We start from the raw sequence: 15,344 nt of genomic DNA, 5'->3' as shown, positions 1-15,344 counted from the left end.
ACACGTCTATGCACATACAGTCACACACACATATGAAGCATTGGCAGCAGGTACTTTTAATTTGCTGGAAAATATTTCTAAGAAGTCAAACAGCTCCAGACCAATGGGCTTGCCCTCCGATTGGCTAACCAGACTAGTTGAGGGACCTGATTGGTCCCTGATCCTAAGGACCGATAAGAACGGCTATAAAACCCCTGGGTGCAGCTCTTGGGCCCCCAGTTTGCAAAAGCCAGAGGTGCAAGCAGCAGCGACTGCAGCCCCAGCAGCAGCAGCAGCAGCAGCAGCAGAGGAAGCGTCAGCAGGAGCAGCATCAGCAGCAACAAAAAAAATCCTCATCGAATCCTCACCTAGGCTTTCAGTGTATCCAGATCCACATCTTCCCTCGAGCCGGGAGAGGGAAAGAGGAAAGGGGGGGAGGAAAAAAAAAACCAAAAACTTAGCGGAAACTTCTCAGAGAATGCTCCAAAACTCAGCAGTGCTTCTGGTGCTGGTGATCAGTGCTTCTGCAACCCATGAGGCGGAGCAGAATGATTCTGTGAGCCCCAGGAAACCCCGGGTGGCAGCTCAGAACTCAGGTAAGCGGCAAACCCAGGACCGGTTTCTCCCCCAAAGAGCTGTCCTCATTTGCCTCTCGCTTTTGCAACGGTGTCTGTGCCGGCTGATCTTGATAATAAATGTGCTTCATGCCTGATGGCCATAAACGGCCAGGGTAATCCAATAGCCTTAGGAAGTGGGGCTCCTTTGTTTAATAAATTGCACGCAACTAACGAAGAAGCTGGGCGCTCTGCTGAGGGTATTTCATTGCATAAGCCGAGCCTGATTGCCTGAAATCTGGCACGTACCCTCTTCGAGGGGGAGGGGGCGGGGAGAGGCTTGAATGTTGGCATGCTTCAAAGCGCTCTCTATACTTCCAGAAGCCGGCGCTGATCTTAAGGTGAGACATGATTGGGCTGATGCCCCTCTTTCTTCACCCTTAAGACCCTGTAACTTGACTTCCCCACCCCTTCGGAGAGCACGCCGAAATCTCCCTCTGCAGACTGATTTACGGAGCCATAGCCCTCAAGTCTGACAAATCCCGAGCAGATTCAGAGACAACCCTACACATCCCACCCCCCACACTGCTCCTCCTCTTCCTCCCGGCTCGCTCGCTCTCGGGCTCCATTCAGGCGCCCATGCCGCCCTTGGCCAGCGAGCCCCTGGGAAAGGAGTATTTGGGAAACATAGCGGCTATATCTCCTAGGGAAGGTCTCACTCTAGTCCTGACTCCTGGAGCAGTTCATCCTGTTCTAGCTTGGCCTCCAAGGAAAGAGAGTCCTTAGGAAGCCGGCACCGGCACCTCTGCCTTTTGACTTTGCTCGTCTGCCTGGCTCCCCATTCATCGCTGCCTCGCTCCCCCAACTGTCAGCAGAGCTGGGATCGCAGGTGTCCAAATGCTGCAGACGACGCTCCCCTCGCAAGAGCAGGTCCCTGCCGGGAGCAGGCTCTGCTTCACTTCCTTTTGTACTTAGTTGCTATAGAGATGCAGTGATTCACAATTCGAGCTTGCCTAAAACAATAGCAACCCTAATGCATATTAAAACTGCTCAAAGCAAAGTTATAATTTGAACCCGTGAAAATATATAATTAGGGAAATGACTTGTAACATCCCAGAGGCTGCGGGTGGTGGGAGGGGGAGGGGATGCCTAACCGAACCGTGCTTTTGATCTCGGAGGAGAATCCTATGGCATGAAGGCTGCAGATCATTTCTTGCAGAGCTGCCTGCCAGAACACCCCCTTCTGGAGGAGAGAAATTACTTTTATGGGAGATCTTATCCAGAATGTAGAAAGCCTCATGCAAGTTCTTTGCGGTTTTCTTCCAGTCTTGCACAAGGGGTGCCTCGGCCTTTTTATTCCATACCTTTCTCTCTCTCTCTCTCTCTCTCTCTCTCTTAAAAAAAATGGCTTTTAATATGAGAGACATTGTGCATACCTCTAAGCACTGTCCTGTGGTGGGGGTTGGGGTGAAACATGGACGGCTCAAATTCCCATCTGCCTGTATGAAGGTAAGTTAAAAGCCCTAATTCGGAAGGGACTCCTGGCAAATTCTTCTCGGCCATTTAGACTAAAATTCCATCCTTATTACTCTGGAGTGCATCTTAGGGAGCCAAATGGACTCCCTGGCCCTTGCACCTCCTAACCCTGACCACCAGCCACGGCTTTGCCTCTCCTGCTTGCAGGCTGTAAGTGATGCCCGTTGGCTCTGCAGAGCTGTTTCAAGCATCGTGCATCCCACGGACTCCAACCTTCCTCTCCAGCCCCCCAAACTGTGGCAATGGTGAGGCCGGAGCATGTAGCCCAGAGGGAAAACACATTCCCTCTCCTTCAAGTGCCCTGGCTCTTATAAGCCAAAGGGATCCACCTGGCCCCTCCCTTTCTCACCACCTACCCGTCTCAATGAGTCTATCTACTGGCCCATCACCGACACCTACTGTAAGCTCTTCTGACCCCATGTCCTTGAATGTTTCCACCACACCAACTTGACCCATTGGAACCACCCTCTCATCTGACTCAGATTGGACGGGCTTGTCTTTTTCAGCTGAAGTGGTTCGCTGCCTCAACAGTGCTCTGCAGGTTGGCTGTGGGGCTTTTGCATGCCTGGAAAACTCCACCTGTGACACAGATGGGATGTATGACATCTGTAAATCCTTCTTGTACAGCGCTGCTAAATTTGACACTCAGGTAATAAGACCTTGACCCCTTACTCCCACTGGCTGCTTGTCTTTAACAGTGTGTTAGACTATTGTGCTTAGGAACCAGTCTTGTAGGGAACCAGCTCTCCTTCCTAGACTCCCCACTCTAAATTCTCATCTCCGATGTGTGTAGTACATACACACACACACACACACACACACACACACACACATTTTTGGCCTGGATATAGGTTCTATAGAAGACATTCCCCACCCACTCTTAAGGCACGATTGTAACATGCTGACAGAGGCTGTCTTATAAGGCAGGGTGCTTTATCAAGAGGAAATAAAAATATTCTTCTAACAAATAAGTTCTTCTCACTGTATGGCCTAGCATACTAACTACTAGTTTGTAGTTTGAGTTATCAAAGTGTCAATCCCAACTATACAAAGCCATGTTGTGGCTATTTTTAAGCTGCAGGGTGGTAGTTTATAGTTCCTCTCTTTTTCCCCCCTCTTGTCTCATTTTATTTCTATGGAGCTCAGTTCTCAAGGTAGTCTCAGAGAGTAGGGACAGTTTTTCATCCTGGCCACGCACACGGTTTTCTCATTGCAAGGACATGCAGATGGCACAGGACAGTGCCAGGCGCCCCCTGAGTTCCACACATTGTAGGCCCTGTCCTCTCCTGTCAGCTGGAGCTAAAGGTTTTCCTCCGACCCCTTTCCTCGGCAGGGAAAAGCATTTGTCAAGGAGAGCTTGAAGTGCATCGCCAACGGGGTCACCGCCAAGGTCTTCCTCGCCATTCGGAGGTGCTCCACGTTCCAGAGGATGATCGCGGAGGTGCAGGAGGAGTGCTACAGCAAGCTGAACGTGTGCAGCATCGCCAAGCGGAACCCCGAAGCCATCACAGAGGTCGTGCAGCTCCCCAACCACTTCTCCAACAGGTACAAAGCGAGTCTACTTTTTTTGCCATTAGGGTGGAAGAGGGAGTGGTTGGCTGGCAGAGCCAGGCGCAGAAGGGGGTTTAAATTGCCACAGTCATGCTCTTATTTTAGCTTGCAGTCTTCCCAGCTTTTGCAGGAAAAATGTGTTTGCGATTGGTTGTGACAGCTTAAGCAGGCTGGATATTTTTTTTACTGTTATAGGAAAAGTCTTCCCATGTAGCTAATAGAAAGCTTCATTTTCAGCAACCCTAGGTATATTTTCATGGTCAGTTTCTTGCCATAAGCCTGAAGGGAATGATGAAGTTATGAAAACCAGCTTTTGAGACATCAAATTTGGCTGAATGACTATGCACAGTACAATTAGCCATTATAAAAACTCTGGTCAAATGTCATAATGCAGTTTTTGAAGCCTGCATGCATTTTGAGTGAGCCCCAAGCCCAATCAGATATTTCACTAGGTAGCCGAGAGCAAGCCATCTCACTTCACTGGGACTGACATTTCCTTTGTGAAAAGTGAAGTGGCTAATCTAGATGATTCCCATGTTCCCTTCCAGGTCAATGTTATCCCATTCCTCTAGTCCTAGATTTCCTGGAATGATGTCCCGGTGACTCCCCAGATTACATTCTCACCTTATGTGGCCCAAAGCCACTGAGCTGGTAATGCCTAAGCAGCGTGCTTCCTGTGCCCCTGGCTCAGTCTTCACCAGCCAGTAGCGAACACCTAACACATGAGAGGGAGGACATCCTCACTTCATGGCCTAGAACGTTCCCAGCAAGACCTGGGCTTCCTCAAGCATGATCAAGTTAAGAGAGATACTGGTGGGGCTGGCATGGAGGTATGGTCAAGTTCAGTCTACGGCGATGCCCTGTTGGACTAAAACTTGACTCCCAATCCTGAAGTGCTATGATTCTTTGTCTCTCCAAACAAATCCTCACATAGTCACAAAGATCAGTCCTATTCATGTTACTCCGACTACCTGGGAGCTAATGCGGACTTAACCTGATTAGTTTCCCAGCCAGGGGCTGCCACCCTTCCTCAGATGGTGGCAACAGCCTACTCCTCTGGGGTTTCCCAGAGATTCAGGCACATTCATAAAGGCAACTGGGAGATGAGGAAAGGAGTTCCTTTGTCAGGAAAGGTTAAGCCCCCTGACATTAAAACTTTGTAAAATTTCCCATTCACTCTTAACTACAGGTCAGTGCTCTTCAGAACCTGGTGTCGATTTATAAACATCCTTTGTTTGGTCCTTGAAAGCCACTGTGCCATGGGTCCTCACTGATTTCCTCAAGACAGGAAAAGCATATCCAACATTGATCTCAAATGGCCTGTCTCTTTATATTGACTTCGGTCTTAAAATTCTCGTAGGAAGATTCTTATTACATCTGGGGGGAAAAAAGAACCTGGCTAATTGCTGGAGACACCCTTCACCAGAAGGAAGAGAAATAAAGAGTGCTTAGTCTGACCTGGGGCTAGGGATAAAGGATGCTGTTTGTGTAGTAGCTGGGGGGTAGGAATATGTTAGCAAAGCCATTATATATGTTGATCTTTAAGGACCTGGTGACAATTCATGATCTATAATGTGGCATGTAACCAATTTGAGGCAATGCTAATCTATTTTAAGTGAGCATCGCCCTCCATGACGAAGGGAGAGGTCTATGGAAAGGAGGCACAGATTCTAGACTGGTGATCCTGACTATCTCAGAAGAGACCAGTAATCGTTTTAATCGGGCCATTATTACTTTCATTTAGTGCCTCATCTCACCACCCTCAGAAAATGGTCACATCTCTTTCTTTAATCTTAGGGGAATCACAGGTATTAGGAAAGTGGGGGTGAAGGATGGCCACTTCTGAAAGATCAGAACCTTCCATGCAACTCTTACCTTTCTCCAATTATTTCACTTCAACTGGCTAATATTATTCCTGCTGAGAACTGTAGAGATTTCCGGTTCCATTCTGGGCTTGATTTGCTCTATTTAAGCTCCTCACTCTCCTGAAACATCCTGCTTTCCCAGCCTCTGTCCCACCATAGCTACACGCTAACTTATGCCAACTGGCACAGAATTGTGAAAGGAAGTAGTTACAGGTTCATTCCACCTTCCTGTGACTTATCTAGCCTGAGATTTGGGCCTGGGAGAATCCAAAAGCCTGTGACCGGACCAGGAGCCAGAACAAGGAAGTTTTCCATGAGCGAAATGCACTCGAAGAGAAAGGATAGCTGGAGTGCCCCCCTGGCTCAATTTGCAAACTCGACTTTCAATCATGAGAGAAGCAAGCAAAATTGATTGGCAGGTTGGGCGGTGTGAGGCTGGGGAAGGAACTAGACCAGTCCACATCCAGAGTGGGAAAACGGACGACACTTCCAGCTCTCTAGGGCATGCATAGGGAACAGGAAACAGAAGAATAATATTGATCAAGGGAAACAAAGGACTATTTATAAACCCTCACACAGAGCGTTCCTAGGCAGTATGTGTGTATTTGGGTAAGCGTGGCTGAAACAGTAGCTATGGAGAATATCTGATCTTATTCTTTACGAAGGAAAAAAAAAGTTAGTGATGGAATTTTTAAAGTAGGAAGGAAGAAACTTGCTTAAAAAGTCATTCTAGGCTGGGTGATCCAAACATTTAGCCCAGCAAGTCTTTGTTGTAGATCCCCGCCCCCCCATAAAGGTGAAGAAAAAAATCTTGATTCGTTCTAACTCTTCCTGCAAAGGATGGGCCTTAGACAAAGCTGTACTGTTTCTATAAAGTTGAGAAGGAACATACATAGCAAATCACTAGAAACATTGCATGTCACAGCTGACAATGACCATAGAAATTATCTAGACTTACTGCCTCATTTTACTGATTAAAGCACAGAGGCCCAGAGAGGGGAGTGACCTGCTGAAGGTCACACAGCTGGTAAATGACAAAGTTGGGCCTAGAACTCACATGGCCTTGCACTAAGCTATTTGATTTCTGCTTCAAAAATGGCAGCCAGTAAGGCCTGCAGGGTACATCCACCATCCAAAAATAGACTACCAAGCAGAATTGAATAAATGTGCCTCAGGGTGATCAACAATTAGATTTGTGTGCATTCTCTCCTCAAAGAGAAGACATATCTTACTTGATACAAGGTGGTGCTCAGTAAATATGTTTCCTGGAGACACAATCTCTTCAATAATCTCACTTAGTGGCTATAGATAGGAAAGTTCTATCTCATTAACTCACATAGTCCCAGAGTTCAATGCCATATTCCAGCCCTAAATGGAGATGGCCAGGATTCACCTGCTGCTCGCTCTGGCAAATGGAGAGCCTGACAGATTTTCCACACTTGGAGGAGCTGCTAATGGAGCCATGAGCATCTTCTGTTCCAAGGAGCCCTCTTAGCCTGCCCTTGTTGAGCTAAAAAGGTCCAAGAGAGAAGCTAAGGGTAGATTTGGAGGGAGTCACTAAAAGCAACCAGGGTGGCAAGGGCCCTCATCAGGAAACACTGTCCCATCTGTGATAGCAGAGGAAGCAACAGTAAAGGCAAGAGCAGGAGCAGGAGAGTGGGTTTGACAAAGTGGGGCCAGGGCCTCAAATAGGCAAGGCCAGCTACAGAAGCTGTGTTTCCTAACTGGTGTTAGAATTTTTCAGTCAAACAAGACTTTCAATGTTGATCTAAGCAAAGACCATCTTCTACAGCTCATTTGGGAGGTCATTTGGTGTGAATCGTTCTTTCTAGAAGTGAAAGGGTAACTTCTAAGTTATCAAGTCCTTATTTGGGGGACAGGGGAGTAACAATCAGAAACCTCATTCTCTATATTCTAATCACCCTGTGAACTGGACACAGAGATCCAGGGGACCCATGAGCTAGCAAAACCCACAAGTAAAGAGAGGGCTGGGACCTATGTGGCTATGTGGACTTCTGAAGCTATTGCTACAAAGTAGCTTATTCTCAGTTTTTCCAAAACCATTTTTCTCCCCACTTCCCCATCCAAGTGAGCTCTGCTTTGACTCATGCGCTTTATCATTCCAAAGGGTAGAAAATGTGTTTCTGTGCCAGAGAATCCCAATTTTAACAACAGCTGGATATAATCCAGCCTCCTGTGTGGGGTGGGGCCAGGACTGCGTCTGAAACCCAGACAGGACACTTCTCTTTTGGTCCCCAAATTCATTCTGCTCACTCTCAGAAGGGTGACCGCTTTGCTTCATTACCCACGTTCCACCCTATTTACTGTACATCCTTGAAAGGACCTCTCTGGGGGTTAAGTTATTCTGGAAAGATGTTTGATCCTGTGCTCTGTGAGGTGAGTTAAAAATAAACAGGTTTCTTTTCACGGAAGATCTTGTGGCCCCAGTGATGCTCAGGTTCCTCTGAGGAAAGGGTCTCCCCACATAAACACTTCAGATCACTGTCATCGGGACAGTCTCTTATTAGTGAACACAGAGCTAATGGGTTTTGACAACTGTCACCACCTCAACATGGAGCAAACGCATCCCAACTCATATTTGAAAATAACTGAACTGTCTTCCCAAAGAACAGGGTGAATAATTTATATGTTGTAAATATCAGAGAGTTTAATCCTTTCTGAGCCATAATATTTAGCTGCAGTGTTTGGGATGCTTAAAGGACTTGCACCAAAGATGAAGTTAATCTATACCAAGCACAAGTCTGGGTAAAACTTTCCAGACCTACAGATAATTTTTCTTGTGGGAATCATGACTTATGGGAGAGAATTATATTTGTAAACCTCTGTTTCCTCTGTGGCCACAAAATTAAACCAACAAATCAACAGTGAATGGGCAATATTGCCTTATGATACTGGCACATGAGGGGTATAAAGAAAAGAACAAAACCCCTGCCTTCAATAAGGTTAGAGTCTACCCAGGAAAACAAAACTATCAAATGCTGACCTGTGTGATGCTAACCAAATATCTATAAAATGTCCAAAAAAGGAAGAGGCAGCTAAGGCTAGACCAATGAGAGAAGGTTTCCTGGGATTAGTGAAGCATGAACCATTAAAGACCGCTAATCTTTCCATGTAAATAGTCTCATTGCCTGGAATTTGGCCCTCTCACTACAGTATACCTTTGGAGAACAAGGACACTGAAGACAGGAGGTTCCTTTAAAGATAGAAGTTTAGTCTGAATATGTATTCATATGCCCATACACCTGAGCATACACCACCAAGAAAAAGGAAAATAGCACAGAGGCATCAAAATAACTGCAAACTTATGTGCAGTCTATTTTTTATTTCCTTTTTAGTGTTATTTTTATTGAATTTATTGGGGTGACATTGGATGATAAAATTATAGAGTTTTCAGGTGTACAATTCTATAACAATTCATCTGTACCTTGTATTGTGTGTTTACCACCCCAAGTCAAGTCTCCTTCCATCACCTTTTTTCCCTCCCATACTCTTCTACCTTCCCACACACCCCATCCCCTGTGGTAATTACCATGCTGCTGTCTGTGTATATGAGTTTTTTTGGTTTTCTCCTTAATCCCTTCACCTTCATGACAGCTTTGATGAACCTGAAGAGTATTATGCTAAGCGAAATAAGCCAGTCAGAGAAAGACAAGTATCATATGATTTCACTCATGTGTGGAATCTAAAGAACAAAATAAACTAACAAGCAAAATAGAAACAGACTCATAGATAAAGAACAGACTGACAGCTGTCAGAGTGGAGGGGTGTTGTGGGGCTGGGTCAAAAAGGTGAAGGGATGTGCAATGACTATTAATTTGTGTCGAGTGTTGGCTTACCTCATGATATTTGTTGAAGTCCTGCTTCTACCATAAACCCAGTGTGTGACCTTAGACAAGTCACTTCAGTTGTCCCACCTTAGTTTCTTCTCTGTAAAATGAGATGATTAAATAGTCACTAAATGATCTTGACAACCCCATCCAGCTCTATAATTATTTCTAAAACTTTTACACATTGTCATCAGCCTACTATCCAAAGTAAATTCCCTGAGCTCTAAACTTGAAGATAGACCTGTCTTGCATTGTGTTGTAAATCCAGGAAGCACTCAAACGAATAAGACACTGCACAAAGATTAGAGGCCAAGGTGACTATCAGCTGGTAAACTATTTGGGTTCACATGGCCTGGCCATTTGGGATGGGTGTTGGCTGGAGCCCCGGTGAAAGCCCGTTTGCCTTGTTCTCACTGAATGGCCATTTCCTGCATTCTCTTTCCCAATGCAGATACTATAACAGACTTGTCCGAAGCCTACTGGAATGTGATGGAGACACTGTTAGCACAATCAGAGACAGCCTGATGGAGAAAATTGGGCCCAACATGGCCAGCCTCTTTCACATCCTGCAGACGGATCACTGTGCCCAAACACACCCACGAGCTGACTTCAACAGGAGGCGCACCAATGAGCCACAGAAGCTGAAAGTCCTCCTCAGGAACCTCCGAGGTGAGGTGACCTCTCCCTCCCACATCAAACGCACCTCGCCAGAGAGTGCATGACCAGGGAGTGGTGTTCACAACCTCACCAAACTAGTGTCATTTAAGGGTGTTCACACACCAACTTTGAGTGTACTGTGCCTGGTTTGATTTTTTTAAGTAGTTCCTATTTTCTAGCCCCCTTAAAGAAAAATTGCATGAAACTAGGCTTCTGTAACCAATATCCCAACATTCCTCGATGGCAGCATTCCCACCAGCAGAATATGTGTGATCTTTCTGCCTCTCCTCAGGAGAAAAAAACCCTCTTTTATCACTTTCCTCTACCATGTCTTTTCCCAGCTCCCCTCAAAACTACTCTCAAACACAAAACGTTCATGTAATTCCCCTGTCCTTGTAATTTGAAGATGTGGAGCCCTTTAGAATGGTTGCCCCAGTAGAGTTAGCTGATAAGAAGCAACTTAATTTAAATGCATGTCTTAAATGCTCATAAAGATGTTAAATGGAATTCGTGTTATGAATCTGTGCTGGCCATGGACGAATATGAATGTCATGTTTGAATTCTTGATCTCTCATGAGCTAGTGTCTTATGGTCTTGATCCTCCAATGTCTAAGTTCCTCTCCAATACATTTACCAAATTGCTCAAGCCTGGCTCTCCAACCAGGCTTTGAGCCTGCCTCTTCTTGCATCTAATGAAAAACAAAAAGCTAACATCTTTATGTACTGTAACTGCTCAGAGCTTTAAAGTATCTTTAACAATTGTCTTAAAACCAGAGAATCTTAAGGTCTAACTGTGGAATATAAATAGCTGAAAACTAATGTACTGTACATAAATTTCCAGAGGACTCTGCTTAAACAAAGCAGTATATAATAACTTTATTGCATATAGATTTAGTTTTGTAACTTAGCTTTATTTTTCTTTTCCTGGGAATGGAATAACTATCTCACTTCCAGATATCCACATAAATGCTCCTTGTGGCCTTTTTTATAACTAAGGGGGTAGAAGTAGTTTTTGTCAACATCGAAACTTAAGATGGGCCTGTATGAGATAGGAAAAACCAACAGGTTTATCTGAAGGACCCCAGGTAAGATGTTAATCTCCCAGCCCACCTCAACCCAGAGGCTACTCTTGACTTAGACCTATCCTGAAACAGCTCTGTCACATCCAACTGGGAATGACAGGAACCAAAAAGAGCATCCCTTTGGCTTGGACCACTGAGAGTGTGAGAAGGCCTACTATACCTTGGGATGTGGCAGTTCTTTCCTCACCACCTTTCACCAGTGCCTAGTACTCAGGCAAACTGTTGCTGAGGTGGGAGACTTTCCATGAAATCGATCAGGAATGAGTCAATAAGCCTTTGGGTATTCAGTTTGGGGGACTTGGGGCTGAGGGGGTATAAATAACCCTGGGCTGTCCTGTCCAGCCTTAATAGACTCCTCTTACATTTTTGTCCTGTAGCACGCTGCCTGCCAAAGTAGTCCTGGCAGCTGGGCCATCTCTGTAGGATTGCCAATAAATAAACAAACAAATAAATAAATAAAAGAGAGAAAGAGAGAGAGCGAAAGAGAGAGAGAGAGAGGGAAAAAAAGAGCTGGTGGTTGGATCGTTTCTGCGGTGATGTTTACAAGATGGCGGCCACCAAAGCCAAATGATTAACCTATCTATGAACAACAGTAGTTTCTCAGGGTCACTGTCCTTGAACCCAACAGTCCCTCATGAACGTCACTGCCCACCAAAGGTCAATGTTGAGAGAGGAGGAGGGTGGACGGGTAGGACTGTAAGGGCCACTCCAAACTCGCTTAGGTAGAAACTATTGGTGCTTGACTCTCACTAGGCTAAACTCAAGATTTGACCAAATCAAGTGATAAGGATCCTGGTGGGAGGAGGGAGGGAACATCTCCAGAAAAATGAAAAGCAATACAACTTTACCATAAAGCCTTTAAAACCAGTAACGTGCTGCTCAAGGACCAAGAACGATTGCAGCAGACCCAGCAGCAGCAGCACAAGCATTGCTGCCTTTGTCCCCACACAGCCTCTAAGCGTGCTGACATCAGATTGTTAAGAGCATTTTTATACTCAGAACTGCCCTATCCCCAGGTCCCCAAACATATGGACACTGCCTTAGCCTCTTGGAAATCAGGTAGACCATACTCTAAGTTGACTCTCCCCCTCCCACCCTCCCGTGCCCCCTAACCCCAGGCAACACTGACTTCTCCAAAACAGAAAAGCTATTAAAGTGTGTGTGTTGTGTCCATTTCGCAAACCCACAAAACCAGGACCCCAATGCGACAAGTAGTATATGAGTATTCCTAGCAAAATTCTCTCTTCAGTCCAGTACATTCTCTTTTTTTGCTGTGACCTCTTCACACCGTGGTACCCACCCCCTTTTCTCCCCACAGTGATATTTATGTATGTATTTATGATACATATATCTACACATCCAGAAAGAAGCAGTTCTCACAATGTTGCTAGTTTTTTGCTTCTCTTTCCCCATCCCAGTCGCCCTAACTTTCCCTGAAACCTCCCAAGCTTCATCCTGTGTTTCCTGCAGAGTGATTCGGGCTGACCTAGACCAGTTTGCATGATTCTTCTATTGTGATTTGGTTGCACTTTAGACATTTTTGTGCCATTATATTTGCATTATGTATTTATAATTTAAATGATATTTAGGTTTTCAGCTGAGTACTGGAATAAACAGTGAGCATATCTGGTATATGTCATTATTTATTGTTAAATTACATTTTTAAGCTCCATGTGCATATAAAGGTTATGAAACATATCATGGTAATGACAGATGCAAGTTATTTTATTTGCTTATTTTTATAATTAAAGATGCCATAGCATAATATGAAACCTTTGGTGAATTCCTTCAAAGATAAAAATAATAATAAAGTGTTACGTTTCATTGTTTTTTTCCCCCAATGTCTTTCATTGTTATTCTTTTAAAACTTCTTGAATGAGACTTTCTGAACACGAAGTTAATGGCTGATTGGTTTCTTAAAATTCACCAATTGACACTAAAATATCAATATGCAAATGAACATAGTTTAAAATCAACATCTTCCAAATTTCCTTAAAATCATTTAGTGGCTCCTATTACCCTCACAGTAAAATTGCAACCCAAATTCTTTACAAGCTCAGAAGCTTATGGTCTGGACACTGCTCAGTGCACCAGCCTCAAGACTCACCTTTCCTCTGATTGAATGAACTCTATACGCTAGGCGTGCAGTTCTAGAAAAGATTCACTCCCTCTCCTTCCAGGCCTTTATTGAGGCTGTCCTCGCTTTCTAGAGAGCCTTGTCCTCCACCCTCCACCTAGACTGGAAGCACCTTTGCCTGCTCACCAATGTGTTCCCAGCACTGGAACAGCGCCCAGACTGCAGGATACTCTCAATACTTTAAAGGAATGATTCAGAAAGAGTTGAAATAGGGGACCATTGAACCAGTGTGACCAGGGAGGCAGATAGCTCAGTGATGACAAGCTTCCAGCTCCAGGGTCAGACTTCTGGGATTTGAATTCTGGCTCTGCCGCTTATGAACTGCATGATGTCAGATGAGTTATTTAATCTTGAAACACATCAGTTTCTTCCTCTGTAAAATGAGGATGGTGATAACCATTCAAAAGGTATCAGAAGGAGATAAAATAAGTGAAGTGCTTACAACATGTCCAATAAGCTCTAATGCTCAATACGTGTTAGTTGGCTCTTATCATCACAAGTAGAGGGATGAGAGCAAAAGGAGAGGAATGGGGAAGGGTTCACAACAGAATGACAGCAAGCTGGGTCTGAAGGATGGTTACAAATGGTTACACAAAAAATGGGAGCCTTCTCTGGTGAGGTTTTTTCAACCAGGGTGTGTTTTTCTAATGAGTGGATTCATTAGTGGATCATAATTGGGTGGATTTCCCCCATATTTTATATTCAAATGGGGACATTTTTCTCAATATCATTCATTCCTAGCTCCAAATTGCATTTCCCCATGTTCAGGTTTGCACAGGACAGTTAACAAATACTACAAGAGATATCACTCAGAGGCTAAAAATGTATTGCACTTGCTTTTCTCTGACCTGGCCAAGGGAATGAGTGCATTTATTTCATTAAGACCCTTCATCCTCAACATTCTGCAATAATATCTATTTATCAGAGAGGTTATATATTACACTATAGAGTGGTGTTTAAGAATGTAGACCTGGGATGTCCATGAACTGAATTCAAATTCTCATTCCTTAACTATCTCTGTGGCCTTGGGCCAAGTGTCTGATATCTTCATACATTAGTGTTTTATTTTACCTATGCAAATATCTCCATGAAAGATAAGAGATAAGTAATAGGCCCTACCTACTAGATGGGTGTGAGCATTGAGTTCTATATAAAGCATGTAAAACAGTTTCTAGCACATAGCAAGTGCCCCCACTTAGTATTTATTGAGCACTCAACGAATGTAACTATTCCTATTTACATAAATACTATCAGCATCATTTAGATTCTACTCCCATCCCTGACATGGGTCTTGAAGTACCATTTTGGATGAAGGTTTTGGCTCTTTTTTCTTTTGTAAATCACTAAACATTACTTCTTAATCAAGATTTTATGAATTGGAATGATAAAATATTGCAATTTACCAAAAATGAAAAATTATAATATATGAACACCTGCATCCCATCACCAAGCTTAAGAAATAAAAATAGCACAGATAGAGTCTCTGTGTGCACCTCCCGGAACCCATTCACACATTAACAGTCTAAACCAGTGGTTCTCAACCGTGGCTGCACATTAGAATCACCTGGGAATCTTTTTAAAATCCTGTTATTTGTTACTAATGTTGTGGCCCCACCCCATAACAAAGAAACAGAATTTCCGGAGGATGAGGCCCAGAAATCAGGATTTTAAAAAGACTCCCAGGTGATTCTAATGTGCAGCCAAGGTTGAGAGCCACTGGTCTAAACTGTTTTGAAAAGTCATAAAGGTAAAGAATTTCTCAAATTATTGAAATACACTTTAAAAAAATTTTTAAATATATATCAACCTTCCAAAAATTTCTATCAGCTTTTCAAAAAACATTATGGAATGGTCTGTGAATCTGTGATATAAGAGAATAAAGAAAGATTGGTCACCCTTCCCTGGGAGCCCACAAAAATGCTGTAAGAGCTTTCAGCATAGCTCCTGAATCAGTGCTGCTCAGATTTACCCAGCATGCAAATCACCTGGGAATCTCAATGAAATGATTCAGTACCTCTGGTCGACGCCCAAGAGCCTGCACGTCTTGCATGCTCCCAGGTGATGCTGATGCTGATGAAGGATGCTTTGGGTAGCAAGGTTCCAGCTGTTTCAACATGACTGGCCCAGTTTCTCAA

General features: G+C 44.2%; 1 protein-coding gene across 1 annotated transcript; it reads left to right on the top strand.

The window, feature by feature from the left end:
- Positions 1-230: 230 nt before the first annotated feature.
- Positions 231-12,900, top strand: STC1 (stanniocalcin 1). The gene is made up of 4 exons (XM_006095008.2): positions 231-575; positions 2,576-2,718; positions 3,403-3,614; positions 9,785-12,900. The coding sequence occupies exons 1-4, from the start codon at positions 458-460 to the stop codon at positions 10,053-10,055; spliced, it is 744 nt and encodes a 247-aa protein (XP_006095070.1). The 5' UTR covers positions 231-457; the 3' UTR covers positions 10,056-12,900.
- Positions 12,901-15,344: the final 2,444 nt, after the last annotated feature.

Source organism: Myotis lucifugus, unplaced genomic scaffold (genome assembly GCF_000147115.1).
Source record: "Myotis lucifugus unplaced genomic scaffold, Myoluc2.0 scaffold_148, whole genome shotgun sequence".
NCBI classification, from domain to species: Eukaryota; Metazoa; Chordata; class Mammalia; order Chiroptera; family Vespertilionidae; genus Myotis; species Myotis lucifugus.
This window is presented reverse-complemented; position numbering and strand designations above follow the sequence as displayed.

Bases quoted from the DNA above. Each gene is read 5' to 3' on its own strand.
- STC1 (XM_006095008.2), top strand. From the start codon at position 458: ATGCTCCAAAACTCAGCAGTGCTTCTGGTGCTGGTGATCAGTGCTTCT. The intron at 576-2,575 runs GTAAGCGGCAAA...TGTCTTTTTCAG, and splicing joins GGTGGCAGCTCAGAACTCAG to CTGAAGTGGTTCGCTGCCTC. The intron at 3,615-9,784 runs GTACAAAGCGAG...TTCCCAATGCAG, and splicing joins CCCAACCACTTCTCCAACAG to ATACTATAACAGACTTGTCC.